Raw genomic sequence first — 27329 nt, 5'->3', positions numbered from 1 at the left:
CTCACTTCCAGTCTCTCTTATTCACACACCCTCTTATGCCATACTAGGTGCTCCTTGAACACTTTAGTTGTCATTACTGTATGCCTTTGCAAAATGCTGTTTCCAAGTCTAAAAGGTCCTTCCCTTCTCATCTGCCTAGCAAACTTATTATTAAAGCTCAGCTTAAATTTCACTACCTTTGTAGTTTTTCCCTACCCCTCACAGAACTAATGTCTCCCCCAACTGTTTTTCTGATCCAATATGCTTATTTATTCTGAAAATGGACTAAGCTAACTCAGGCAGAAGGGAAGAAGGGAAGAGGGGGCGCCCTGTCAATGGACTTACCCAAGCAGCGACTACGGCACTACGTGTTAAGCATATTGTCCAAGCAAGCAGCAGTGGGAGGATAGGGCTGGACGGCCTTTAAGTCTTGAGCTGCTAGGGCTCGCGTACTGCGTGTATGTGTGCTTGTGGCAGAGGTGGCGGGGGTGGGGTGGGAAGGGTGACAGGATGGAGAGACAGAGAGAGAGAGACAGAGATCAGACAGGAGATGAGGGGGGACGCAGTGCAGTAAGGGCAGGTGGGCGGACCCAAATTTCTTGCGCTTTACAGTTTTACAGAGGTCCAAATCCTGCATCTAGCCCTGTAGCAAGCGGGTGGGGAGAGGAGGAAAGGGGAGGGGCTGCACTCCATCGGTGCTTGCCCAGCCTCGACTGCCTGACGGATCACCTTACGCTCCAACATGGCCAGTTCCCCCTCGCCATGACTCAAACCTATTGTGCCAGGCAGGGCGCCCTCGGCCCCGCAGCCCCACAGGTGGTATCGGTTCCTTGAGACGGTTCCCGTCAGGCTAGGCAGTGGAGCGCCGCACAGCGCGCCTTCCCACCTCCCAGTTGCAGCCCCAGCAATTTCGACCCAGCGCCAGCAGGCCTGCTTGGTCGATCTTCGAGCCGAAGATGCGGCGAGGCTGGAAGATGGCTCTGTCCGGGGGCCTGCGGTGCTGCCGCCGTGTACTTTCCTGGGTGCCAGTGCTCGTAATCATCCTCGTCGTGCTCTGGTCCTACTATGCCTACGTCTTTGAACTCTGCCTGGGTAAGTGGAGCTTGGCATTTGAGGTGGGGAAATTATGCTCCAGCATAATCACTTGCCCTACCCTTCACACTGGTGTCTCCGGTGTTCTTAGCCCTCACACTGCGGCTTTCCTTTACTCTCTGGAGAGCTACCCGTATCCAACCTCTCTGACTTCCCACAATGTTTCTTGCACCCTCCCACGAGGGTCCCACCATGTCGCCATCGCTTCCCACGTACGGTTTCTTACATTATTTCCTGGCCCTAGCCACAAGAATTTCCTGGTTCTTCCCACTAGGGCCCCCTTTTCTCATACAGGACAGCCACTTGTGCCTTGTGCTCTCCTTGGGGCTCCCACCCTACCGAATTGAGGAAACAACATACCGTGTACCCTTAGACTGTTTGCTTACACTGGGAATGCCACCATTGCATCCAGCTAGGAGCCCCATATTTCCCCATTCTGTCCTACTAGGAATCCCAAAATATTTCCTATACTCTCTCACTAGCTCTCCTTTTTCCAGCACTGGAATTCATCCTTTTCCCATGATCCTCTCACACTGGCTGAAGTACTTCACATTTTTTCCCACTTGGGACCCCACAGTACACCTTGTTCTATCCCACTGGATTCTCCCACTTTCACAAAGAGGTAGACCCTCCATTCTCTTTACCTGTGGTTTCACCATTTTCTCATCTCCAATGGAATAGGAATCCTACAATACATCCCATCCTGTCTCCTCACACTAGAGCCCCTGATTTAATCACACTGGGGTTCCCCTTAGTTTCCTGCCTTTCTGTTTTGAGGGGCATTCACTACTTTCCATTTAGGGGTCCACATAATTTTCTGATACCCCATATTAGTCACCTTGCTCTTATCACACTATGGTGCTGCCTTGTCCACTGTCTTCTCACACTAAAGTATCCTCTTTACTCTCCCACCAGAGTTCCCACCATCTCTCTCATATCCCTTCAAAGAGTCACTACTTTTCTAATGATGATTCCCCCTTGTTTTATTTTTTGAAGCCTACTCCCCACCTCCTGTAGTCCTCTTCTACTGTTAGCCTCACATTTTGCCACCCTTTTCCTCTGTGGTTTCTTATTATTTTTTGTTATTTCCCACTAGGATTGCACTTGTACTCCTCTATCTTCTCAAAGTAGGGAAACACCATTCTTCCTTAGTGTGGTTTCTAGTATTTCCTGCTCCTTCCAATGCGAGCCTCATTTCTTGTCTCCTCTCATTAAACCACCCATTTTATAAACCTGGGATCTCCTTTTGTACCCTGTCCTATTATATGAGGGAGGATTCCATACCCTCCTCATCTTTAAAATGGCTCCCACAGTATATCTTATGCTTCCAAACTCAGAATTCTGCAATATCCCTACCCAAACCCCAAGGCCCTATCCTGTATTTTCCCCAGTTGGATCACTCCCCATCCTCCTATCCTTATCACTATTCTTTATAGTGATCTTATCAACTCATAATTGAGTTTTCATATTATATCCTGTCTTCTCACAGCCAAGCCTCTGCTTTTCTCACAGTGATATCTCCCCTTGTCCTTATCCTCTCACACTGAAGAATCCCCATCTCTTCTCAAAGGAGATTTCACCAATAGTTATTGTCACTTCAGTACTAGAATTCCACTTCTAGCACCCTTCAGCTTGTATCCTACAACATTTTGTATTCATTTAGTGTGATGTCCCAGTATATTTCCAGTCCCCTCACATTAGGATTTATAGTTGTCCTTTTGGACATCTTCTACTTACAAATCTTTCCAAGACTCCTTTATTTCTTCAGACCAGATTCTTCTCATCTTAAAAACTATGGCTGGGGTCTCCTTTTTCCATTCCTGGAACCTGATTCCAGTTATTACTTTTTTCTATTACGTATTTGACAAAGCAATATTCTACTTCAGGTAGAGTAGGATTAACTAAGAGGCAGGAAATCTTGTTTCCCAATGTAGAACTTGCTTCTAAACAATCCTATGCATTAGAGTTTGATTTTTCCTCATCTCCTTCTTAGACTAATTATGGAAAAATGCAGAAAGGGTTATTTAAAAAATTCAATTAGTTGTCTTCATATATACAAATTTGGATTGTTTTTCTTTTTTATCTCAATCTGGTACTAAAGTGCACTAAGCGGGCTGTAAAGTTCTATTCTCAGATCTTACCACTTTGCTTTTTTGATTGATTGATTGAAGGGTTAAAAGTTCAGCTCTACTACTATGGTATAGACTTTGCTCCTAGGGTCAATGCCATATGATAAGCACTATTAAACATATTTTGTGGTTTTTCAGTACTGACCTACATGAGCTTTGCCAGGCAATAATTTCAAAAATTAGTAATGATAATGGCTAACACTTACATAGTGCTTAATCTGTGCCAGATAATTTTCTAAGTACTGTAGATATATTAAATTTCTCTATATTCCCTCATTTAATAATCACAGGAACCATCCAAGCAGGTACCATTACTGTTCCATTGTACAGGTGTGTAAACTGAGGAACAGGTGGCAAACTGAGGTAAAGAACAAGTTAGAATCAGTTCAAATAATCAGCTTCCTACAAGTTCATATTCAGTTATATAATATTAAAAGCTAAAATGAAGTTTAGAGCTTACTTGTATTTTATTTATTTTTAAATATGTTTTTATAACATATTTGTAGAGCACTTACATGCCAGGCATTCTTTTAACTGAGTGCGCGCGCGCGCGCACACACACACACACACACACACACACACACACATCTTCTTTATCTATTCATCTATTGATGGACACTTAGGTTGCTACCAAATCTTGGCTATTGTAAATAATGCAGGAATAAACATAGGGGTGCATGTATCTTTTCAAAATACTGTTTTTGTTTTCTTCAGATAAATACCCAGAAATGGAATTGCTGGATCGTGTGTTCTATTTTTAGGTTTTTGAGGAACCACCATACTGTTTTCCATATTGGCTACAGCATTTTGCATTCCCATCAGTAGTGCAACAGGGGTTAGTTCCCTTTTCTCAACATCCTCACCAATACTTGTTTCTTGCCTTTTGATAATTACCATTCTAACAGATGTGAGGTGATATCTCATTGTAGTTTTGATTTGCATTTCCCTGTTGATTAATGATGTGGAGTACCTCTTCATGTGCCTGTTCGCCTTCTGTATCCCTTCTTTGGAGAAATATCTATTCAGGTCCTCTGCCCATTTTTTAATTGGATTGTTAGAGTTTTTGATGTTGGGTTGTGTGAGTTCTTTATATTTTTTGGATATTAATCCCTTATTGGTTATATCATTTGCAAATATTTTCTTCCATTCAGCGGTTGCCTTTTCATTTTGTTGACGATTTCCTTCTCTGTGCAAAAGCTTTTTAGTTTGATGTAGTCCCCCTTGTTTATTTTTGCTTTTGTTGCCCTTGACTGAGGTGACAGATACAAAAAAGACATTGCTCAGACTGATGTACAAGAGCTTATTGCCCATGTTTTCTTCTAGGAGCCTTGTGGTTTCCAGTCTTACATTTAAGTATTTACTCCATTTTGAGTTTATTTTTATATATGGTGTAAGAAAGTGGTCCAGTTTCACTTTTTACATATAGTTTTTGACTTTTGCCAATATTATACCCATTTTAAAGTGAAAAAATCTAGGCACAGACTGATTAAGAATTTTGCCTAAAGTCACAGAGCTAGTAAATGGCCAAGTTTGGATGACAATCCAGGCAGTATTCCCCCATAGTCCATGCTTTAACTACCACAGGGTCTTAACTCTCTGCCTCCTCTCATCTAATACAGAGGTCAAAACTTGTGACTCACAGGTGAAATGCAGCCTGCAGATGTATTTTATTTGGCCAGCACAGTGCTTTCTTAACATTTTGTGTATCAATTATCGTTATTTAAAAAATGAGAATAAGGTAGCCTTGATTTTCAATTCTGGTTCCACCAGTCCATCCTGTCATCTGCATTTTATAATCTAACAAATGAGTGATCTGGATTCAGAAAGGTTAAATCAAATTTTCCTAAAGTCACACATTTAGTAAATAATGGACACTTGGGTGTCAGGACTGCCTGATACCAAAGCAACACAACCAAATGGACAGATTTGAGTTTCAATATCACTCAAAAAGTAATATTAAAGACCTAATTTCTTCCTAGAAATAGAACCTGGTGTCTTTCTCCCTAATGTCAGGCTAGAGCTGAAGCCAAAAGTGATATTTTTGTCTTACAATTCTTAGAGCTTGAATTCTGCCACTTCCTAACTAGCAGACCTGGCGCAAGTTACCTAAATCTCTCTCAGACTCAGTTGCTTCACATACATCTTCTACAGTTGTTCATACCACGAATACTTGGTTAACATCTACTACGTGCTATTATAGCATTGTTGTGGGATTTAAATAATATAGTGCATGAAAAAAACCATGCATCATAGTTGAGAGCACATTGTAAGAGTTCATTAACAACATTTTATTACTAATATTAATGAGAAAAGTAACAGTATCGATTTTTTAGGTAAAATTCACATAACATAAATTTAATCACTTTGAAGTTTTGATTACATGACATTTAGCACATTCACAGTGTTCTAATACCATTACTGATATCTAGTTCCAAAACATTTTCATCATCCCAATAGGAAACCTTATAGTCATTAAATAGTAACTCCCCATTCCCTCCTCCCCCTAGGCCTTACCAATCACTAATCCTTGTTCTGTCTTTATGGATTTACTATTCTGGATGTTTCACATAAAATCATACAATATGCTTCCTTTTATATCTTGTTTCTTCCGATTTTCATAATGTTTCTGAGGTCCTTCCACTTTATAGTATGTGACAGTACTTCATTCCTTTTTATGGCTGAATAATAATCCCATTGAATGTATATACCAGACTTTATCCATTTATCCACTGATGGACATTTGGATTGTTTCCACCTTTTGTCCTTTCTGAATAGTGCTGCAGAAACAATCATGTATAAATATTTGCTTGACTATTTGTTTTCAATTCTTTTGAGAAAATACCAAGGAGAGAGGTGGGAATTCCTGAGCTGTATGTTAATTCCATGTTTAACTTTTTGAGAAACCACCAAACTATTTTCCACAATGACTGCACCATGTAAAATCTATCAGTGATGTAGAAGGTTCCAATTTCTCCACATTCTCACCACCACTTGTTATTTTCCTTTTTTTTGTCATTATAGCCATCATAGTGGGTGTGAAGTGGTATCTCATGATTGTGATTTCCATTTCCCTGATGATTAGTGATGTTAAGCATCTTATCATGTGCTTCTTGGCCATATGTATATCTTCTTTAAAGAAATGCCTGTTCAAGTCCTTTCAACTTTTAATTGGGTTGTCTTTTTGTTATTGAATTGTGAGATTAATTTATATATTCCATGTACTCAACCCTTATCAGATAAATGATTTGGAAATATTTTCCTCCATTCCGTGAGTTATCTTTTCACTTTCTTGAGAGTATAGTTTGAAGCACAAAGTTTTTAATTTTGATAAAGTTCAATATATCTATATTTTATTTTGTTCCCTGTGCTTTTGGTGTCCTATCTAAGAATCCACTGCTAAACTCAAGGTCATAAAAATTTACCCCTGTGTTTTCTTGCAAAAGTTGTTATAGTTTTAGCTCTTACATTTAGGTCTTTGATCCATTTTGAGTTAATTTTTGTATATGGTCTGAGGTAGGAGTCCAGCTTCATTTCTTCACATGTGGCTAAGCAGTTGTTGCAGCATCATTTGTAGAAAATACTATTCTTTCCTCATTGAATAGTCTTGACATGATTGTCAAAAATCAATTGACCATAGATGTATGGATTTATTTCTGGACTCTTAATTTGTCCTATTGATCCATTTGTCAAATTTTCTACCAGTACCACACTATGTTGATTACTATAACTTTGTAATAAATTTTGAAATCAAGAAGTATTAAACTTTCAACTTTATGTTTTAAGACTGTTTTGGCTACAGTCTCTCTTGCAATTCCGTATGAATCATCTTTTCCTCTTTTGTAAATTGGTCATTAGAATTTGATAAGGATTACACTGAATTGTATATTGTTTTGGGAGAATTGCCATCATAACAATATCAAGTTTTCCAGTCCATGAAAATGAGATGTCTTTTCATTTATTTTGGTCTTTCATTACTTTCAATAGTGTTTTTGAATTTTAAGTATAGAAGTCTTGAGCCTCCTTAAAATTATTCTTAAGTATTTTATTATTTTTGATGCTATTATAAAGGAATAGTTTTCTTAATTTCCTTTCCTGATTGTTTACTGCTAGTACATAGGAATAAAACATATGGGCTGTTGATATTTTATTTTGCAACTTTGCTGAACTTGTTCATTATCTCTAAGAAGTTTTTTGGGGGATTCTTTAGAATTATTTTTACATAGGATTACATAATCTGCAAATAAAGATAATTTTATTTCTTTCCAAATTGGATGTTTTCTTGCCCAGTTATACTGGCTGGAAGTTCCAGTACAGTTGAATCAAAGTGGTAGAAACAGACATTTTTTGTTTCTTATCCGAGAAAGAAATTTTTCTTTCTTTCACTATTAAGTATACTGTTAAGCTATGGATTTTCCATAAAACACCTATTATCAAGTTAAGGAACTTCTCTCCTATTCCTAGTTTCTTGAGCATTTTTTCATGAAAGTGTATGGATTATTTTCAAATTTTTTTCTAGCATCAATTGAGGTGATCATGTGGGTTTTTCCTTCATTCTATTAATGTAGTGTATCACACGATATTCATATGTTGAACCATCCTTACATTTCTTGGAAAATCTTACTTATCATTATATATAATCTTCCAATATGCCACCGAATTTGGCTTGCTAGTAATTACTTCAGTAGTTTTGAATCTGTATTTATAGGAGATATTTGTATGTAGTTTTTTGTGATATCTTTATCTGGCTTTGGTTTCAGGGTAATGCTGGCCTCATGGAATGAGTTAGGCTGTGTTCTTACCTGTGCAATGTTTTTTTCCTTTTTATTTGTTTTAATTTTGGTATCCTTAATCTACAATTACATGAGCAACATTGTGGTTACTAGACTTCCCCCATCATCAAGTCCCCACCACATACTCCATTACAGTCACTATCCATCAGCGTAGTAAGATGCTTTACAATCACTACTTGTCTTCTCTGTGTTATACTGCCTTCTCCATGCTCCCCGCCCACATTATGTGTGCTAATCATAATGCCCCCTTTTTCCCCCTTGTCCCTGTCTTCCCACCCATCCTCCCCAGTTCCTTTCCCTTTGGTAACTTTTAGTCCATTCTTGGGTTCTGTGAGTCTGCTGCTGTTTTGTTCCTTCAATTTTTTTCTTTGTTCTTATACTCTACATATGAGTGAAATCATTTGATACTTGTCTTTTTCCACCTGGCTTACTTCACTGAGCACACTACCCTCCAGCTCCATCCATGTTGTTGCAAATGGTGGGATTTGTTCTCTTCTTATGGCTGAGTAATAGTCCACCATGTATATGCACCACATCATCTTTGTCCATTCATCTACTGACGGACACTTAGGCTGCCTCCATTTCTTGGCTATTGTAAATAGTGCTGCGATAAACATAGGGGTGCACATGTCTTTTCCAAACTGGGCTCCTGTATTTTTAGGGTAAATTCCTAGGAGTGGAACTCCTGGGTCAAATGGCATTTCTATTTCTTAGTTTTTCAAGGAACCTCCATACTGCCCTCCACAATGGTTGAACTAATTTACATTCCCACCTGCAGTGTAGGAGGGTTCCCCTTTTCCACATCCTTTCCAACATTTGTTGTTGTTTGTCTTTTAGATGTTGGCCATCCTAACTGGTGTGAGGTGATATCTCATCGTGGCTTTAATTTGCATTTCTCTGATGATTAGCGATGTGAAGCATCTTTTCATTTGCCTGTTGGCCATCTGAATTTCTTCTTTGGAGAAGTGTCTGTTCAGATCCTCTGCCCATTCTTTAATTGGATTATTTGCCTTTTGTTTGTTGAGGTGCATGAGCTCTTTATAAATTTTGGATGTCAACCCTTTGTCGGATATGTCATTTATGAATATATTTTCCCATACTGCAGGATGTCCCCTTGCTCTATTGGTGGTGTCATTTGCTGTACAGAAGCTTTTCAGCTCGATATAGTCCCACTTGTTCATTTTTGCTTTTGTTTCCCTTGTCTCGGGAGATATGTTCATGAAGAAGTTGCTCATGTTTATGTCCAAGAGATTCCTGCCTATGTTTTTTTCTAAGAGTTTTATGGTTTCATGGTTTCATCACCTGTGTGAATTTTTATAAGAATTTGAGAATGATTGACATTGATTCTTTAAATATTTGGTACAGTTGACCAGTGAAGCCATTGAGCCTTGCTTTTATTTGTTAGGAGGTTTTTGATTTCTGATTCAATTGTTTTAAAGTTAAAAGTCTGCTCAGATTTTCTCTTTCATCTTGAGTCAGTTTTGGTAGTGTCTGTGTTTTAGGAATTTGTCCATTTCACCTAGGTTATCTGATTTGTTGGCATATAACTGTTCCTTCTATTCTATTATAATCCTTCCATTTACACGAGTTTTCTATTAGTATCTTCACTTTCATTTCTGATATTAATAATTTGAGTCCTCTCTGTTTTTCTGTTCAGTCTAGTTAAAGGTTTGTTGATTTTGTTGATTTTTATCATGTCTTTTAACAAATTTGGGAAGTTTTCAGTCATCATTTCTTCAAGTACTCTTTCAACTCTCTCCCCCCCCCTCTCTCTCTGAAGCTCTCATTATGCATATGTTAGTACACTGGATGATGTCCTACAGGTCTCTTAGGCTCTGTTCATTTTTCATTATTCCTTTCTCATTTTTCTCTTCAGGGTGGATAATATCAATTGACCTGTCTTCATGTACACTGACTCTTTATTCTGCCTGCTCAAATCTGTTTCCTTTCTCTAATTTCTATCTCTTCATTTATATTCCCTATTTTCATTCTTCTAATTTCCTTTAGTTCTTTGTACCTGGTTTCCTTTAGCTCTTTGAGCATATTTAAGGCAGTGGTTTAAAGTCTATCTATTAAGCCAATGTCTGAACTTCCTTATGGACAGTTTTTGTTAATTTTCCCCTTTTAATGAGCTGTACTGTTTTTTTTCTTTGCATGCCCTGTAATTTTTTATTTAAAAATGGAAATTTTGAATATTATAAAGTGGCAAATCTGGAAATAAGATTCTCCCCCTCTATGGAGTTTGTTTTTGCTGCCTGTTGTGAGTTGATTTTTCTATATTAAATTGATTTTTGATTTCTATATTAAATTGGCATGTGATTTTTCTGTATTAAAGACTCTGTTATGTGTGGTCTCTGAAGTCTTTCTTCCTTAAATTTGTGCTCAGTTAGTGTTATGATAAAGATTTCATGAATGCCTGAAGTCATAAAATAAATAGAAAAGAAGAAAATATATATTCTTCAAGCCTTTACAGATTAGCTCTGTGTTGGGGCACTCTTTCACTCCAACTCCTTCCAGGCTATTTACAACTCTGCCTTAGCCTTCATTCCCTGCTTTGCAGTACCTGAAAGCCAGAGAGAAGTGAAAGCTTGGGGTCTTCTCAGGCTTTCTCTGAGCATGCATCCCATCCCTTTTCTGCATGTATGTGTGTCTGCCCTTCTCAATTCTGTGGGATACATGGTAGATTTTAGACAATTATTCCCCCACTTATCTTCTTTATCAATCTCTTCCTTCCCAAGTTTTTTATTTTCTCAATTGCCTGTCTGAAGTGTTGTACTTTGCTGCAGGCTGCTATGGTCAATGCCTCTTCCTATAAATGCTTTCAGCAAAAGCCACCCAAGAAAGTGCCCAAAGCCTGGGAATGCCTTGTGTCAGACAAAACACAGGGAAGCCTTTATATTGGCCTTTGAGGGAGCCACCAGACAGTCAAGACTCACAACCACAGTCCTTTGAAAATAAGGTCTGTATTCCTCCCCTAGCACTATAAACCTGCACCAGGCCATTCTCACAACCCCTTCTGATCATGTGCATGGAGGATGATAAGCAGGTAATTAAAAATGTCACAGCATTCTTTTAGCAAAAAGCAACACCTCCTTTCTTCACCATGTCCTCCCTCCTGATTGTTGTACATTTTTTTACTAGATTCCAGAGTTCTTCAAAAGTTGATTCTGACAGGTTTCATCACTTCACTTACAGCTTTTGGGGAAGGACGGTTTGGATTTATTACCTACTTTTCTGACCTTAATCATTTATCATTATGTACAAAAACCATCTTTATTTAATAGCTTTGCAATTGAAAGCCATGCCTTGTAATTCCTATTTACTTTAGTACCTAATACAAATGCATACAGATGTTGGTAGTGAGTAAGACAGGTAGGACTCACCTTGTACCAATGACATCTTGAAAAAAATTACATATATATCACATAATCCTACAGGGTATGATTGGGGAAGTTAGACATAGCTCATGGGAAAAGCCTGGAGACTGGTGTCTAGTCCTAACTCTACCACTAACTTGTTCTATGACCTTGGGCAAATCTTTTGATACTACTCTAGTCCATTTTTCCCATCTGTAAAATAAGATAGATAAGCCAGATAGTCCTCAAGTCCCTTCTGGTTCTGATATTTTATGAAATCTTACTTCAAATATAATAATTAATATTCAGTAAGTACTTTCCTTGTAGAAGATACTATGCAAAACAGCATTTATTAGTTAATTTATTTGATTCTCAAGTAGTCTTGTGAGGTAGGTACTGTTAGAGAAGATAAGGAACTTGCCCAGGGTCATAAAATAGTGCAACTGGGCTCCTAACCCATACACACTTCTTCAGAGCTTGCATGCAACCTCCGCACTATATTACCTCTAAGTATACAATAGAATTTTGGTATTTAAGATATTCTACAGTCAATACTTTGGGAAAGTGAATAATCATCTCCTAATTTATCAGCTTTTAACTTCTTACTGTCATGTTACATAGCCTGAGTGTTTCCATTTATTGTTTTTATTAAAATCAGGTTATACCTGTATTTGTTAAATGAATAGAAATTCTTAATTACTTAAGGTTTAAGATGAAGGAAGATAGCAAAGGATGGAATTTAATCATCCTTTCTTTCCCTTACAAGGCTGGTAGTTTCAAGTACTACCGAATAAATTCCTCAAAAATCATGTTATAGAAAATGGATTTGAAATATAATGTTTTTAAATTTAATTAATTTAAATTTTTCTTTCTTTCATAGTGACTGTTTTGAGCCCAGCAGAAAAAGGTAAGAATGTATTGTAAATTGTATTGGTCAGAATTGTATTCCTCTTTCTATCTAAAAGTGAATTACGTAAAAGCCTAGAGCACTCCCAGGAATATACTGAGGTGAGTGGAAAGTTTAGCATGATGATTTTTAGGATGCTTACCCACAGATAGAGCAGAACATATTTTCAATAGCTCCCTTGTCTATAAGACAGGAATTGGAAGTTACCAGGTTTTATGATAGAGAAGGGTACAGGTAATCACTCAGTTGGCCATAGTTACCCTAGACTCTTTTGGTTCATCACTGTTGTCCTAGGTACATTGCCTTTCTGCCCAAATCATTCCCTCTTCAAGGCATGAAGTAAGGGCCCCACAGGGAGCTTTTAAGAGCTACTTCCTTTATCATCATAGTTCCAGCATATTTACTGTACTCTTCTCCACTGCTCACCCCCATCTTGGCTTGATCTGCAATTGATTCTACATTCTGAAGAGATTCAGACATTTTCCATTAAAAAATGTAGTAGGTAAACATGAGTCTTAATAAACCTTTAGCTTTAAGTTACTTTGTTTATAGCCATAAGTATTTATGTAGCCACTTTTAATTCTCATTTCATGGGGATTAATTGTCATAATTCGTTAACTATGTTTCCTTTGTATTATGCTGTTTAAGCTCCAGTTTGTTACAATTATAAATTAAGTTAGTCACAGAGATGAAAACACAGGATAGGGAATATAATCAATAATATAATATCTTGGGAAGTTGGCAAATAGCAACTACACTTAATATAGTGAGCATTTAGTAATGTATATAATTATTGAATCATTGTGTTATATACCTAAAACTGATATAATATTGTATATCAACTATATTTCAATAAAAAGTAAAGCTCCAGTTTGCTGTTGCTTGTTTAACAGAGGTGTTAGCTGTAGAGGCAACAGAGCAGAGTGGTGAGAAGATAGCAGACCATACTAGTTAAAAGTATGCATTCTGGAACAAGCCTGTCTGAATTCAAATCCTGCCTCTGCTACTTCCTAGTAAATTATTTTACCTCTTTGTGCTCATTTTATTCATGTGTAGGATAGAAATACTAATACTACCTGTTTCATAGAGTTGTGAAAATTTAATGGATTAATCCATGCAAAGCACTTAGAACAATGGTGAGTAAAGCACATACCAATGACCCAATGAATGTTTGCTACTATTATTACAGCTTTGGAGCAAGTCTTGAGTTTTCTCTTATTCTTATGCAAAGTTCTTAAGGTCAGAGTTCATTTTATGAATGCATATGTGAGATAAATAAATATCATTTTTCCACAATAAACTTCCAAGGCAACTTGGGTGGGAGCTTAGATAATGCTTTACCACAACAGGAATAATGACAATGATATTGTTATTATTACTTGAAATTGTTGTTATTTGTGCTGGATATCCTACTAAGTATTGTATATACATGAAGTCCTTCAATATTTACATCAACACAATAATGCAAACACTCTTATGTCCATTTTATTGAGAAGGAAAATGAAGGTTAGAGAGGTTAAGTAACGTATCTCAGGTCACGTAGCTAGTAAGTGATAGGATTCAAACCCAGAACTGTCTGACTTCAAAGTCCATGCTCTTATGCAAACCTGCACTTGCCTTTTACTTTTCATTCTACAACTCCCTCATTTGCTTAGATAACCTCCTCACTCAGAAACTTGATGCTCAATTACTCTTTTTTCTAGTGTTCAAAGTACTGTATCTTCATTTTTTGGGTGTGTTATGAGTTAACTCAACCATACCAGTATAGAGTATCATGTAAGCTCAACTCAGTTCAAAGCTTTCCTAGTAGCATCAATCCAGTTACCAGGATTTGAGCTCTTTAGGAGATTATGTTACCACAATGTATGATTTTCTCAAGCTCTCTTCTGGCTCTTGAATTCTATGATTCCAAAGCACTTTTCTCCTGATAGCTCTTAAATTTATCAATACAGTAAAGAATAAGATTAGATTTTGCTTCTTTATTCTGCAGTGGGGCATAATGGGACAAAGCACAGGATTTAGGGACAGAAGATCTGGGTTGGAGTTCCAGCTCTATCATTTACTAGCTCTATGATCTTTGGTAAGTAACTCAACTTCTCTGAACCTCAATTTCTTTAAAATGAAACTAGTTTAATAACATCTTACAGATGTATTGTAAGATAGTGGGAGTAAAAGTATACAGCAAAAAAATGCTTTGTAAATGTTAACCATTACCAGTGTCAATTATAATATTTTTTTTTACATCAGGGATCTTAAAGACAGTGGAATCTATAAACTAAAATTAGATCAAATTGTAACCAGAAAGTTGAAAGTTAGACTTGTAAAGAACTTCTGAATACTAGGGCAGGTTACTAGGAGATGCCATGAAATGTCCTTTTCAGAAGGTTTCAGACACCCAACACATGTGTCATGAATCAGTGGGCCTTGTGTAGAAACAGACCAATAGGCTTAATGACTATCTGAGGTCCTTTTGAACCTTGTGAATCTGTGATTTGTTTGAAAGTAAATTGCGCTATTAATGTATAATACAATACAGCATATAACTTCCAATAGGAACATTATTTGGCATAGGCAAAGAAAATATAAGGGGCAAATTAGTGAAGACCTCAAATCCCATAACCTTTTATTCAGTCTCCAGAGCTTAAGAAAATTATAGTCAAAGATACTGAAAAAATTTTCTATTTCTTATCTACTTAATGGTTCCTCTGCTGGATTGAAGAATGCACCCCACCCCCAAATTCATGTCCACCTGAAACCTGTGAATGTGACTTTACTTGGAAATAGTCTTTGCAGATGTAATCAAGTTAAGATGAGATCATACTGGATTAGGGTGGGACCTATGACTGATGTCATGAGAGAAGGGAAATTTGGAGATGGAGGCAGAGATTGGAGTTATGCTGCCACAAACTAAGGAACACCAAGGACGGCCGGGAACCACCAAAAGCTAGGAAAAGGCAAGGAAGGATCCTCCACTGGAGACTTCAGGGAGAACATGGCCTTGCTTATATCTTAATTTCATACTTGTAGGCTCCAGAACTGAGAGAGAATAAATTTCTATTGTTTTAAGCCACTCAGTTTATATAATTTCTTATGATAGCCCTAGGAAACAAAGACAGTTCCTGATAAATTTCAATTTCTAATGCACTAAGAATACTCTAATAGTAGCAAATAAGCACAGACTTTGGTGTCAGATGTACCCAGGATGAAATCTCGACTTAGCTACTTATTATATATATGAACTTGGGGAACTTGCACTTTCTTCCTCTGTAAAATTGGGGTAACAATACCTACCTTTAATGGTTGCTTGGAGCCGTAATGAGATGATGTGTGTATGTGTCTGGACATGGTACCTGGCATATGGTAAGTACAAAATAAGTAGTAGCAGACACTGTTATTGTTATTGTTATTTACTTTGAAAGGACCTAGTCTAAGAAGCATAACATTTATCAGGACTAGAATTTTTACTATTACTGTTGTAAATGTATAGTCAAAATTCATGTACTCTATTTGTAAGTAGAACAACTAAGACCCAGGGAAGTAAAATATGTTGACCTAGTCATGCTGACTCTAGTGCACAGAAAAGACTAATGCCCAGATTATCTGAACTGCAGTCTAGAATATTACATATTATGTCATCCTTGATTATACAGGACTCAGAAATTCTTCTTTTAAGATATGACTACATATCCTCTTTCACAGATCATAGTAGAAAACATAATAATAATGTATTTACTTTGCTTTTATGAGAGTGTTTTGCATAGATGGTCTCATTCAACATCATACTATATGCATTTTGAAGATCTTGACTGGAAGATCTTCCCTCATCTACCTATGAAGTAAGGATCTGGAATGAGCTGGAGGTTAGAAAGTTAGTAGGGTCTAAGGATGGTAAAGCCAAGAGACGAATTTAGGAATATGATTTGGCACAATCTGTCAGACAAACTACATATTCAAGAATAATGTATTGACCACAGTTGTTGATCATCATAAAGAGCCATTAGTCATTTAAAGCAAAAGCTTAAGTCATTCTCTGATAATGCATTTACGTTTTGAATGGTTTACATACTAAATTCTCTGGTTTCTCCTTCAAAGTTAAAAATGGTTATAATTATTTACTTTTTTAGAAATGGATGTAACTCCTAAGTAATAGAAATGCTATGGGCTGAACTGTTCTCTCAAAATTCAAATGTTGAAATCCTAACCCCCAGTACCTCAGAGTGTGACTGTATTTGGAGACAGGGTCTTTAAATAAGTAATTAAGCCAAAATGAGATCACTAGGGTGGGCCCTATACAATATCACTGGTGTCCTTATAAGAAGAGATTAGAACACATACACTAGAGAGGGAAGACCATGTGAAGATTCAGGAAGAAGACTGCCATCTAAAAATAAAAAAGAGAGTCTTCAGAAGAAAGGTATATCCCTGCCAATACCTTGATCTTGGATTTCTAGACTCCAAAATTGTGAGAAAGTAAATTTCTGTTGTTTAAGCAACTCACTGTGTGGTACTTTGTTACAGCAGCTCCAGCAGACTAATACAAGAACTTATTCAGGTTTCCATTTAAAAATCCAGAGCATGGAAATAAATGCTTTGTGCCAGCTTCTTGATTATACTAATCTTAATTTATTTGTGATATATTAGACACCAGAAGACTGAGAAGGCACTGGGAGGAAAAAGTGGGGACCACATTTTGATCTTTTATTCTCACTTCGTACTGTATAGGAAATCCTCAATTAGGTTTTGAGTAGTTATCTCAGTGCTCTTAATACCATACTATTCATATTTATAATTATAAAATCACTTTATAATGATTTTCAGGGTGAGACAATAGCTTTTTTTAAAGGCTAAACCACTTCTAAAAGAATATTATATTAATATTAATATAATAATTATAATATATATAATATAAATAATTATTAACATAGAATTAATATTATTTTGTTACAAAAGCAATGCTTATTAAAATTCAAACAACATAGAAATATATGATAAAAAATTTAAAGTCCTTCTCACATTGCTCTCTATCTCTTTTTACAGAAACCTACTATAATTAGTTTGATTTGTATTGCAGATCCTTTTCTCTGTATTTACATATAAACATGTGAGTATAGATGTGTGTATTTGTATAGACTTGTTTTTTTTTAAATGGATAATACTATGCATATTATTCTATGATCCACGTTTTCCACTTAATATATCATAGATACCTCCCTATATGCAGATGTATTTCATTAGTTAAATTATCTCATGGTATTCCATAGCATAGATATGCTATGGTTTATTTAACCATTCCCCAATGATGAACTTAAAAAATAAAACTTTTTTGTTTTTCTTGATTATAAAACTAATAGAACCTCATAAAATACAAACAGTATAGAAATGGCTGAAGTATAAAGTGCGAGTCCTTTGTAAGCACTGCAGAGGTTAAGGACGGAGCAAAATTCTGTGGTATCTATTAAGCTCACCACTTCATAGTTCTTTTAAAAAGTGATTTTGCTCCTTTACATTGTGACAAATCTCTTTCAATATAGCTACATCTAAATGGACCATTTCAAAAGTCCATTCCTTTCATTCCTCCCCTTTGGGCTGGATGGCCCTTTCCTGCTCCTCTGCCCTCGCCAATATGACTCCCACAACCCCCACTTGTATCAGGTTACCACTTGGTGGTGGCATATATGGAGCCAAAATGATGAGATCTATATGTGTAAGGAAAATCAGCCAGAATGCAGCCAATGTTAGGTTTCAATCATTATTTTCCTTCCTACTCTAGTTGTGTATCTACTGATACTGCTTTCATATAGCCTGTAACTCCTAACAAATTTAAATATGGCTATGAGGAAAATAAAAATATTAGTCTGGGAAGCCAGAATAAATAGCTACCTATTGTGCTAAATGTTAGAAAATCTAAGGAAAAGGCCTATTTTATTTATTTGAGTTTGCTTGACTAAGTCATTTTATTATTACCTGTTAACAGGTGAAAGAATCAGAGGCTCAAAGATAACTAAGATCACTTAACTGTTAAAAAGTCATAATAAATACTACTTCAAGTACACTTACTATGTGCCAGCTATAGCTTTAACATGCCTTAGGTATATTGATTCATTTAATTCTCATTACAGTCGTATGACAAATTACCATATGCCCATTTATAGATGAGAAAACAGTATAGAGATTATATTAGTTTGCTAGAGCCATCATAACAAATTAGTACAAATATGGAGGCATAAAACAACAGATATTTATTCTCTTATGGTTCTGGAGGGCAGAAGTCTGGAATCAAGGTGTTGGCAGGCCATGTTCCCTCCAGAGAATCAAGGGTAGATTCTGAATCTTTGTATTTTCCAGCTTCCAGTGATTGTCTTTGTTCCTTGGCTCATGGCTGCATCACTATACCTCAGAAAAGGGCTATTTTTATATCTCCTTGTTTTTGTTTTTGTCAGTTTATCGAGATGCAATTTACATACATTAAGAATCACTCTCTATAAGTGTATAAGTTGATGAGTTTTGACAAATGTATACAGTGATATAAATACCATTAACATCAATATAGAATATTTATATTACCCTCAGAATATTCCCTCTGCCCCAGCTACAAGCAGTTTTCTTACTCTCTGTCCTGGCAACCACTGATCTGTTTTCTGCCCTATACTTTTACCTTTCTCAGAATGTCGCATAAACCGAATCATACAATACAAAGCCCTTTGTATCTGGCTTCTTTCACTTAGCAATATGCATTTAAGATTCATTTACATTATGTGTGTATGAGTAGTGTGTTGCTTATTATTACTGAGTAGTATTTTATATTATGGATGTACCACAATTTGCTTACTTATTCACCAGTTGATGAGCATTTGGGTTGTTTCCAATCTTTGACTATTATGAATAAAGTTGACAAGAATATCCATATGCAGGCTTCATGGAAATTATGTTTTTATTTTTCTTAGATAAATATCAAGGAGTGGATTATTCCTGGTTTGTATGATATATAACTTTATAGGAAACTGCCAGACTGTTTTTCAAAGCAGTTGTATCATTTTGCATCTCCCATCAGTGATATATGAGAGTTCCAGTTGCTCTACTTCTTCACTGTTACTTGGTGTCAGGTTTTTTTTAAACCATTTTATTGTTCATGAAGTAGTATCTCCTTGTGGTTTTAATTTGAACTTCTGTAAATACCGATAACTATCTTTTCATGTGCTTGTTTGCCATCTATATATCTTCTTTCATGACATGTTTAATTCTTCTATTTCTTATTGAGTTATTTATCTTATTATTGAGTTGTAAGATATCTTTATATGTCTAGATACAAATATCACTGTTTTTAAGCAAATATGGTTCCCCTCTAGGGAGCAAAATTAGGATGGGAGAGAATTACCAGGAGTCATCTTACTGCTTAATATAAGGAAGATGTGTCTAACAATCAGTATTATCCAACAATAGAATGTATTTCCCCAAGATGTGATGAGTTTCCCATTACTTCATATGTTCAAACAGAAGCTGGGAGACCAATTATTAAGGATAATGCAAAGTATATTTATGCATCATGGAGACTGTTGGACCAAATGGTATCTAAGGACTCTTCTAAATCTAAAATTTTATAATACAAAATAAATCAAGTCAACATCTTATTAATGAGGTAGAAGATTCATTCCTTGCAACAACAAAGGGAACCATATTCTAAGAGAATGAATCCAAGATTGTAATAATTCCTGCCACTTCCCCAGCCAATGAAAAATTATCTCACAAATCTTTACCTACCACATAAACAGTAAAAATTATCTGATCTGCTTCTGTGTCTACTGTGAGTATCCCTAACAACGTGGGAGCATTAGGGTATGTTTAATCCAAATGGTACATACAGAATTTTGACATCTGTACTATCCATTTTAAATGAGAAAAGCAGCCAAAGATTATTCTCCAAGGGATGCTGTCCTGTGTACTTCTTTATTCTCAAGATCAATGAATCATAGAAATGGACATTGTCAAGAAGACTGGAAACAGAATTAAACAAGATGGCAGTGTGAAAAGTGAGGCAGACACCTCTTCCCCAAACAACATATAACACTAAAATTCAGCAAACAAACACAACTACTACTGAAAGAGCGACCAGAAAGAAGGCTGCAACAGACGACTTATATCTGGGAAAAAGAGAACACCTCACGAGAAAGGGTAAAGTGGCAAACTACCGATCTGGTGGGACCCAAGCCCTCCTGCCACCACAGCTCACTGGTGGGAGGAAGAGAAATGGAGCAGGGAGAGAGGAGAAGCCCAGGAATGCTAAATATCCACCTCTGGAGATCTGCTCCAGGAGCACAAACCCACATTACATGGTACCCTAGAGATTAGAGGGGTTGGAAAGCAAAGACAGGCAGAATACTGAGAGAAACTGAGATTCCAGCTGCTTGTGGAAAACAGGTACCCACAACCGGCCACTCTGGGACAAAAGAAAGGTGAGCACTTTGAAAGAATTCCCAACAGCAATAGAGCTACTAAAGGGGTAAGGATTACACAGAGCTTGCTGCTCAGGAGAAAGGACGGGTGGACAAAATCACCCCAGCACACTCAGCTCACCAGGTTGGGAACTTTCAGGATATTCAGATGCTCCATCCCACTGACTGGCAATGCAGCACTGAGGCCCCCCACTGAGATATACAGCCTGCTGCTCCTTCCTCCAAGCCACCAGGGGTTTGCAAACCTGCTGCACTCACCACCGTGCCAGGCCAGCTGGATGGCGGCCCCACCTGTGGAAGCTACAAGCGTGTAGCATAGAGGCTCCTCCCTGCATGCTTGGCCCACTGGCATGGCAGTGGAGGCAGGCACTGCAGCTGGGAAGTGGGAAAGAGCTCTTTCCTCCTGGCAGGCACTGGCACTGCACACCTGTGACCCCCACCATCGCTCCAGGTGCTGTGCAACTCCAGAGAGTAGAGCTTCTAAGCACTAGAGGGTGCCACCTACACAAAGTTATTATTCCATAGGAATCATTAAAAATATGAAATGGCAAAAGAACCTGGTACAAACCAAAATCCCTCAAACACCAGAAAGAGGGCTAAGTGAAAATGAAATCACCAATTTTCCTGATAAAGATTTCAAAATAAAAATTATAAACACTCACAGAGCTACAGAAAAATATTCAAGAACTCAGGAAGGACTTCAAGAAAGAGAAATTTTGAAAAATACAGTATCTGAAATGAAACACACAATGGAGGGATTTAAAAGCAGATTAGATAAGGTAGAGGAGATGGTAAATAAAATAGAAATTAGAGAACAGGAATACAAAGAAGCTGAGGCACAGAGAGAAAAAAAGATCTCTAGGCATGAAAGAATAGTAAGAGAACAGTGTTACAAATCCAAATGGAAAAATATTCACATTATAGGGGGACCATAAGAAGAGAGAAAAGGGGATAGAAAGTCTCTTTGGGGAAATAATTGCTGAAAACTTCCCCAGTCTGGGGAAGGAAATAGTCTCTCAGGCCATGGAAGTGCACAGATCTCCCAACACAAGGGAACCAAGGAAGACAACACCAAGACATATAATAATTAAAATGGCAAAGATCAAGGACAAGTACAAAGTATTAAAAGCACCCAGAGGGTATAGACTTTTAGAGGAGATTAGAGATGGTGGTGGGAGAGGTGAGACAGAGGCCTCCTCCCAAAACCACATCTAATACAAAACTGTAGTTAATACAACTAATCCTGAAATAGCCACAGAAAAGAAGGCTGTGCCAGACTGCATATACTTGGAGAAAAGAACAGACCTCATGGAACAGGGTAACATACCAAAGCCATGATCAGCAGGACCCAAGCCCTTCTCCCACCCCACCAGCAGGAGGAAGAGAAACAGAGTGGGGAGGGGGTGGGGGCCTAGGACTGCTGAACACCCAGTCCTGGAGTTCTGCTCTGGGAGTGTGAACCTACATTGCATGGTGCTCTGGAGATTAGTGGGGTTGCAAACTAAAACAGGCATAATACTTGGAGAGACCTAGATTCCAGCCACTTGTGGAAAACAGGGATCCACATCTGACTGATCTTGGAAAGAGAAAATGTGGGCAGTCTGAGAGACTTCCTAACAGCAAGAGTGCTGCTAAAGAGGCGAGGATTGCACAAAGCTTGCTGCTTAGGAGAAAGGACAGGAGGACAAAATTGTCCAGGCACACTCTGGCCAGAAGTTTGGGAACTTTAAGGAACCTCAGATACTCCATCCCCTTGGCTGGCTACACAGCTCGAAAGCCCCCCACAAAGATATGCAGCCTTCTGTGCCTTCCTCCTGGCTGGCTGGCACTGGGTTGCAAACCAGCAGCCCCTGCCCTGGTGTCAGACCAGCCAGAGGGTGGCCCCACCTATGGCAGCTACAAACACAAAGCATAGAGGCTTACACCTGCGTGCTTGGCACACTGGCCCTGGCAGTGGAGACAGGCACAGCATCCAGGAAGCAGGAAATAGCTGTTTTCTCCTCCCAGGCACCAGCACTGCTACCCTGAGACCCCCAACATCACTCCAGAGGCTGAGCAGCTCCAAAGAGTAGAGCTTCTGAACACTAGAGGGTGACACATACAAATGTAAAATGTCAAGGGAAGCTGGTTCAAACCAAAATTCCACAAACACCAGAAAAAGGGCCAAGGGAAAGTGAACTCATCAATCTTCCTGAAGGTGAGTTCAAAATAAAAATCATAAACATGCTCATGGAGGTACAGAAAAATATTCAAGAACTCAGGCAAGAATTCAGGACTGAGAATCATTAAGGAATACAATATCTAAAATGAAACATACAATGGAGGGTCTTAAAAGCAGATTAGATGAAGTAGTGGAGACAGTAAATGGAATAGAAATTAGAGATGAGGAATACAAAGAAGCTGAGGCACAGAGAGAAGAAAAGTATCTCTAGTAATGAAAGAATATTGAGAAAATGGTGTGACTAATCCATATGAAACAATATTCACATGATAGGGGTATCAGAAGAAGAGAGAGAGAAAGGGATAGAAAGTGAGAAAGTGTCTTTGAAGAGGTAATTGCTGAAAACTTCCCCAATATGGGCAAGGAGATAGTGTCTCAGACCATGGAAGTGCAAGATCTCCCAACAGAAGGAACCCAAGGAAGACAACATCAAGATATATGATAATTAAAATGGCAAAGATGAAGGGTAAGGACAGACTATTAAAAGCAATCAGAGAGAGACAAAAGATCACCTACAAAGGAAAACCCATCAGGTAATCAGACTTCTCAGCAGAAACCTTACAGACCAGAAGAGAGAGGCATGACATATTTAATGCAATGAAACAACAGGGCCTCGAATCAAGAATATGATACCTAGCAAGATTATCATTAAAATTTGAAACAGGGATTAAACAATTTCCAGATAAGCAAAAGTTGAGGGAATTTACCTCCCACAAACTTTCTCTACAGTGTATTTTGGAGGGACTGCTATAGATGGAAATGCTCTTAAGGGGAAATAGCTGTCACAAGAGAAAATGATGTCACAGTAAAGAAAGTAGACCAACAAATTTCTAAGGAAATGCAAAATTAAATCAACAACCCACAACATCACTCAAGGGATACACAAAGACTACAGAATGTGACATCTAGTATATAAAGACTGGAGGAGGAAGGAAAAGAACGGGAAAAAAAGAACCTTTAGATTGTGTTTGAAATAGTGTAAAAAGCGAGACATGTTAGACACTTAGATAGTACAGAAGCTGCCCTTGAACCTTTGGTAACCATTACTCTACAGCCTACAATGGCAATAAGTACATATGTATCGATAATCACCGTAAATGTGAATGGTCTGAATGCACCAATCAAAACACACAGAGTCACTGAATGGATAAAATAAAATAAAATAAAAGAAGACCCATGGCTCCCCAAGATGGCGGCATGAGTAGAGCAGTGGAAATCTCCCAAAACCACATATATTTTTGAAAATACAACAAAGACAACACTTCCTAAAAGCGAGACCAGAAGACACAGGACAACAGCCAGACCACATCCACACCTGTGACAACCTAGCGCCTCGTGAAGGGGGTAAGATACAAGCCCCTGCCCGGCGGGACCTGAGCAACCCACACCCCACCTCTGGGCGGGAGGAGACGAGTCGGAGCGGGAAGGGAGAGGGAGCCCAGAACTGCTAAATAGCCAGCCCTAGCCATCCACACCAGAGTGCAGACACAGTGCAAGCATGGGGTGCGGGAAACTAGGGAAACAGGACAGTAAGACCTGTGAGTGGGTCCCTGCAGCTGGCGCACCGCGACAAAGAAAAGCGAGTGCTTTTTGGAAGTCTTACAGGGACAGGGACCCCAAAACTAGAAGGAAGCGTCCTGGGACACTTGGTCCAGCAGCAGGGAATCTGGGGAACTCTCGGCACTCTAACCCCCTGGGCAGCAGGGAGCACGGAGGCACCTCATGGAGATAAGTAGCCTCCTGGCCATTCCTCCTCCAACGCAGCTCCACTATATTGGAGCAGTAGCCCGAGGCAGGCCACGCCCACAGCAACAGCGGAGATAAACTCCATAGCAACCAGGCAAGAATCAGAAGCCCTTTCTGCATGCAGCTGCCCAGCACAAGCCGCTAGAGGTCACTGTTCTCCCAGGAGAGGAAGGCCACAAACCAACAAGAAGGGAAGTTCTTCCAGCCATCACTCGTGCCAGCTCTGCAAACTATCTCTATCACCATGAAAAGGCAAAATTACAGGCAGACAAAGATAACAGAGAAAACACCAGAGAAGGAGACAGGCCTAACCAGTCTTCCTGAAAAAGAATTCAAAATAAAAATCATAAATGTGCTGACAGAGATGCAGAGAAATATACAAGAGCAGAGGGATGAAGTCCGGAGGGAGATTATAGGTGTCTGGAGGGAGATTACAGATGCCAGGAAGGAGATTACAGAAGTGAAACAAACTCTGGAAGGATTTATAAGCAGAATGGATAAGATGCAAGAGGCCATTGATGGAATAGAAACCAGAGAACAGGAATGCATAGAAGCTGCATTAGAGAGAGATAAAAGGATCTCCAGGAATGAAACAATATTAAAAGAACTGTGTGACCAATTCAAAAGGAACAATATCAGCATTGTAGGGGTACCAGAAGAAGAAGAAGAGAGAAAAAGGGATAGAAAGGGTCTTTGAAGAAATAATTGCTGAAAACTTCCCCAAACTGGGGGAGGAAATAATCGAACAGACCACGGAAATACACAGAACTCCCAAAAGAAAGGAACCATGGAGGACAACACCAAGACACATAATTAAAATGGGAAAGATCAAGGACAAGGAAAGAGTTTTAAAGGCAGCTAGAGAGAAAAAGGTCACCTATAAAGGAAAACCCATCAAACTATCATCAGACTTCTCAACAGAAACCTTACAGGCCAGAAGTTAATGGCATGATATATTTAATGCAATGAAACAGAAGGGCCTTGAACCAAGGATACTGTATCCAGCACGATTATCATTTAAATATGAAGGAGGGATTAAACAATTCTGAGAAAAGCAAAAGTTGAGGGAATTTGCTTTCCACAAACCACCTCTACAGGGTATTTTAGAGGGACTGTTCTAGACGGGAGCAATCCTAAGACTAAACAGATGACAACAGAGAAAATAAAATCACAGCAAAGAAAGAAGACCAACCAAATACTAACAAAGGCAAAAAATAAAATTAACTACACACTAAAAGAAGTTAAAGGAAACACGAAAGAGCACAGAATAAAACAACCAACATATAAAGAATGGAGAAGGAGTAATAAGAAGGGAGAGAAGAAAAGAATATCCAGACAGTGTATATAACAGCTCAATAAGCGAGCTAAGTTAGGCAGTAAGATACTAAAGAAGCTAAACTTGAACCTTTGGTAACCATGAATCTAAAGCCTGCAATGGCAATAAGTACATATATTTCAAATGTCACCCTAAATGTAAATGGACTGAATGCACCAATCAAAAGACACAGAGTAACAGAATGGATAAAAAAGCAACACCCATCTATATGCTGCTTACAAGAAACTCACCTCAAACCCAAAGACATGCACAGACTAAAAGTCAAGGGATGGAAAAACATATTTCAAGCAAACAACAGAGAGAAGAAAGCAGGGGTTACAGTACTGGTATCAGAAAAAATAGACTTCAAAACAAAGAAAGTAACAAGAGATAAAGAAGGAAACTACATAATGATAAAGGGCTCAGTCAAACAAGAGGATATAACCATTCTAAATATATATGCACCCAACAGAGGAGCACCAGCATATGTGAAACAAACACTAACAGAACTAAAGGGGGAAATAGAATGCAACGCATTCATTTTAGGAGACTTCAACATACCACTAACCCCAAAGGATAGATCCACTGGGGAGAAAATAAGTAAGGACACAGAGGCACTGAACAACACACTAGAACAGATGGAACTAATAGACATCTATAGAACTCTACATCCAAAAGAAACAGGATATACATTCTTCTCAAGTGCACATGGAACATTCTCCAGAATAGACCACATACTAGCTCACAAAAAGAGCCTCAGTAAATTCCAAAGGTTGAAATTCTACCAATCAACTTTTCAGACCACAAAGGTATAAAACTAGAAATAAATTCTACAAAGAAAACAAAAAGGCTCACAAACACATGGAGGCTTAACAACATGCTCCTAAATAATCACTGGATCAATGAACAAATTAAAATAGACATCAAGGAATATATGGAAACAAATGACAACAACAACACAAAGCCCCAAATTCTGTGGGACGCAGTGAAAGCAGTCTTAAGAGGAAAGTATATAGCAATCTAGACACACTTAAAGAAGGAAGAATAATCCCAAATGAATAGTCTAACAACACAATTATCGAAACTGGAAAAAGAAGAACAAATGAGGCCTAAAGTCAGCAGAAGGAGAGACATAATAACGATCAGAGAAGAAATAAACAAAATTGAGAAGAATAAAACAATAGAAAAATCAATGAAACCAAGAGCTGGTTCGCTGAGAAAATAAACTAAATAGATAAGCCTCTAGCCAAACTTATTAAGAGAAAAAGAGAATCAACACACATCAACAGAATCAGAAATGAGAATGGAAAAATCAAGACATACTCCACAGAAATGCAAAGAATT

The 27329-nt window shown here is 38.1% G+C and overlaps 1 protein-coding gene across 4 annotated transcripts in view; it reads left to right on the top strand.

Annotated features, from left to right (window-relative positions):
* The first annotated feature begins 389 nt into the window (after nt 1–389).
* The window catches only part of ZDHHC15 (zinc finger DHHC-type palmitoyltransferase 15), a 121782-nt gene continuing 94842 nt past the window's right edge, over nt 390–27329 (top strand). Inside the window, exons 1-3 of one of the 4 annotated variants that reach the window (XM_036902716.2) lie at nt 965–1071; nt 12227–12253; nt 14244–14333. In XM_036902716.2, the coding sequence (XP_036758611.1) occupies nt 14324–14333 (10 nt within the window). In that variant the 5' untranslated portion in view covers nt 965–1071; nt 12227–12253; nt 14244–14323. Of the gene's footprint in view, nt 1072–12226; nt 12254–14243; nt 14334–27329 lie in introns of all 4 variants that reach the window. The other 3 variants (XM_036902713.2, XR_008994993.1, XM_036902714.2) reach the window with 3 other exon arrangements.

This window comes from Manis pentadactyla, chromosome X, assembly GCF_030020395.1.
Source record: "Manis pentadactyla isolate mManPen7 chromosome X, mManPen7.hap1, whole genome shotgun sequence".
Lineage (NCBI taxonomy): Eukaryota > Metazoa > Chordata > Mammalia > Pholidota > Manidae > Manis > Manis pentadactyla.
Note: the sequence above shows the minus strand (reverse complement) of the source record. Positions and strands in the feature narration are given on the sequence as shown.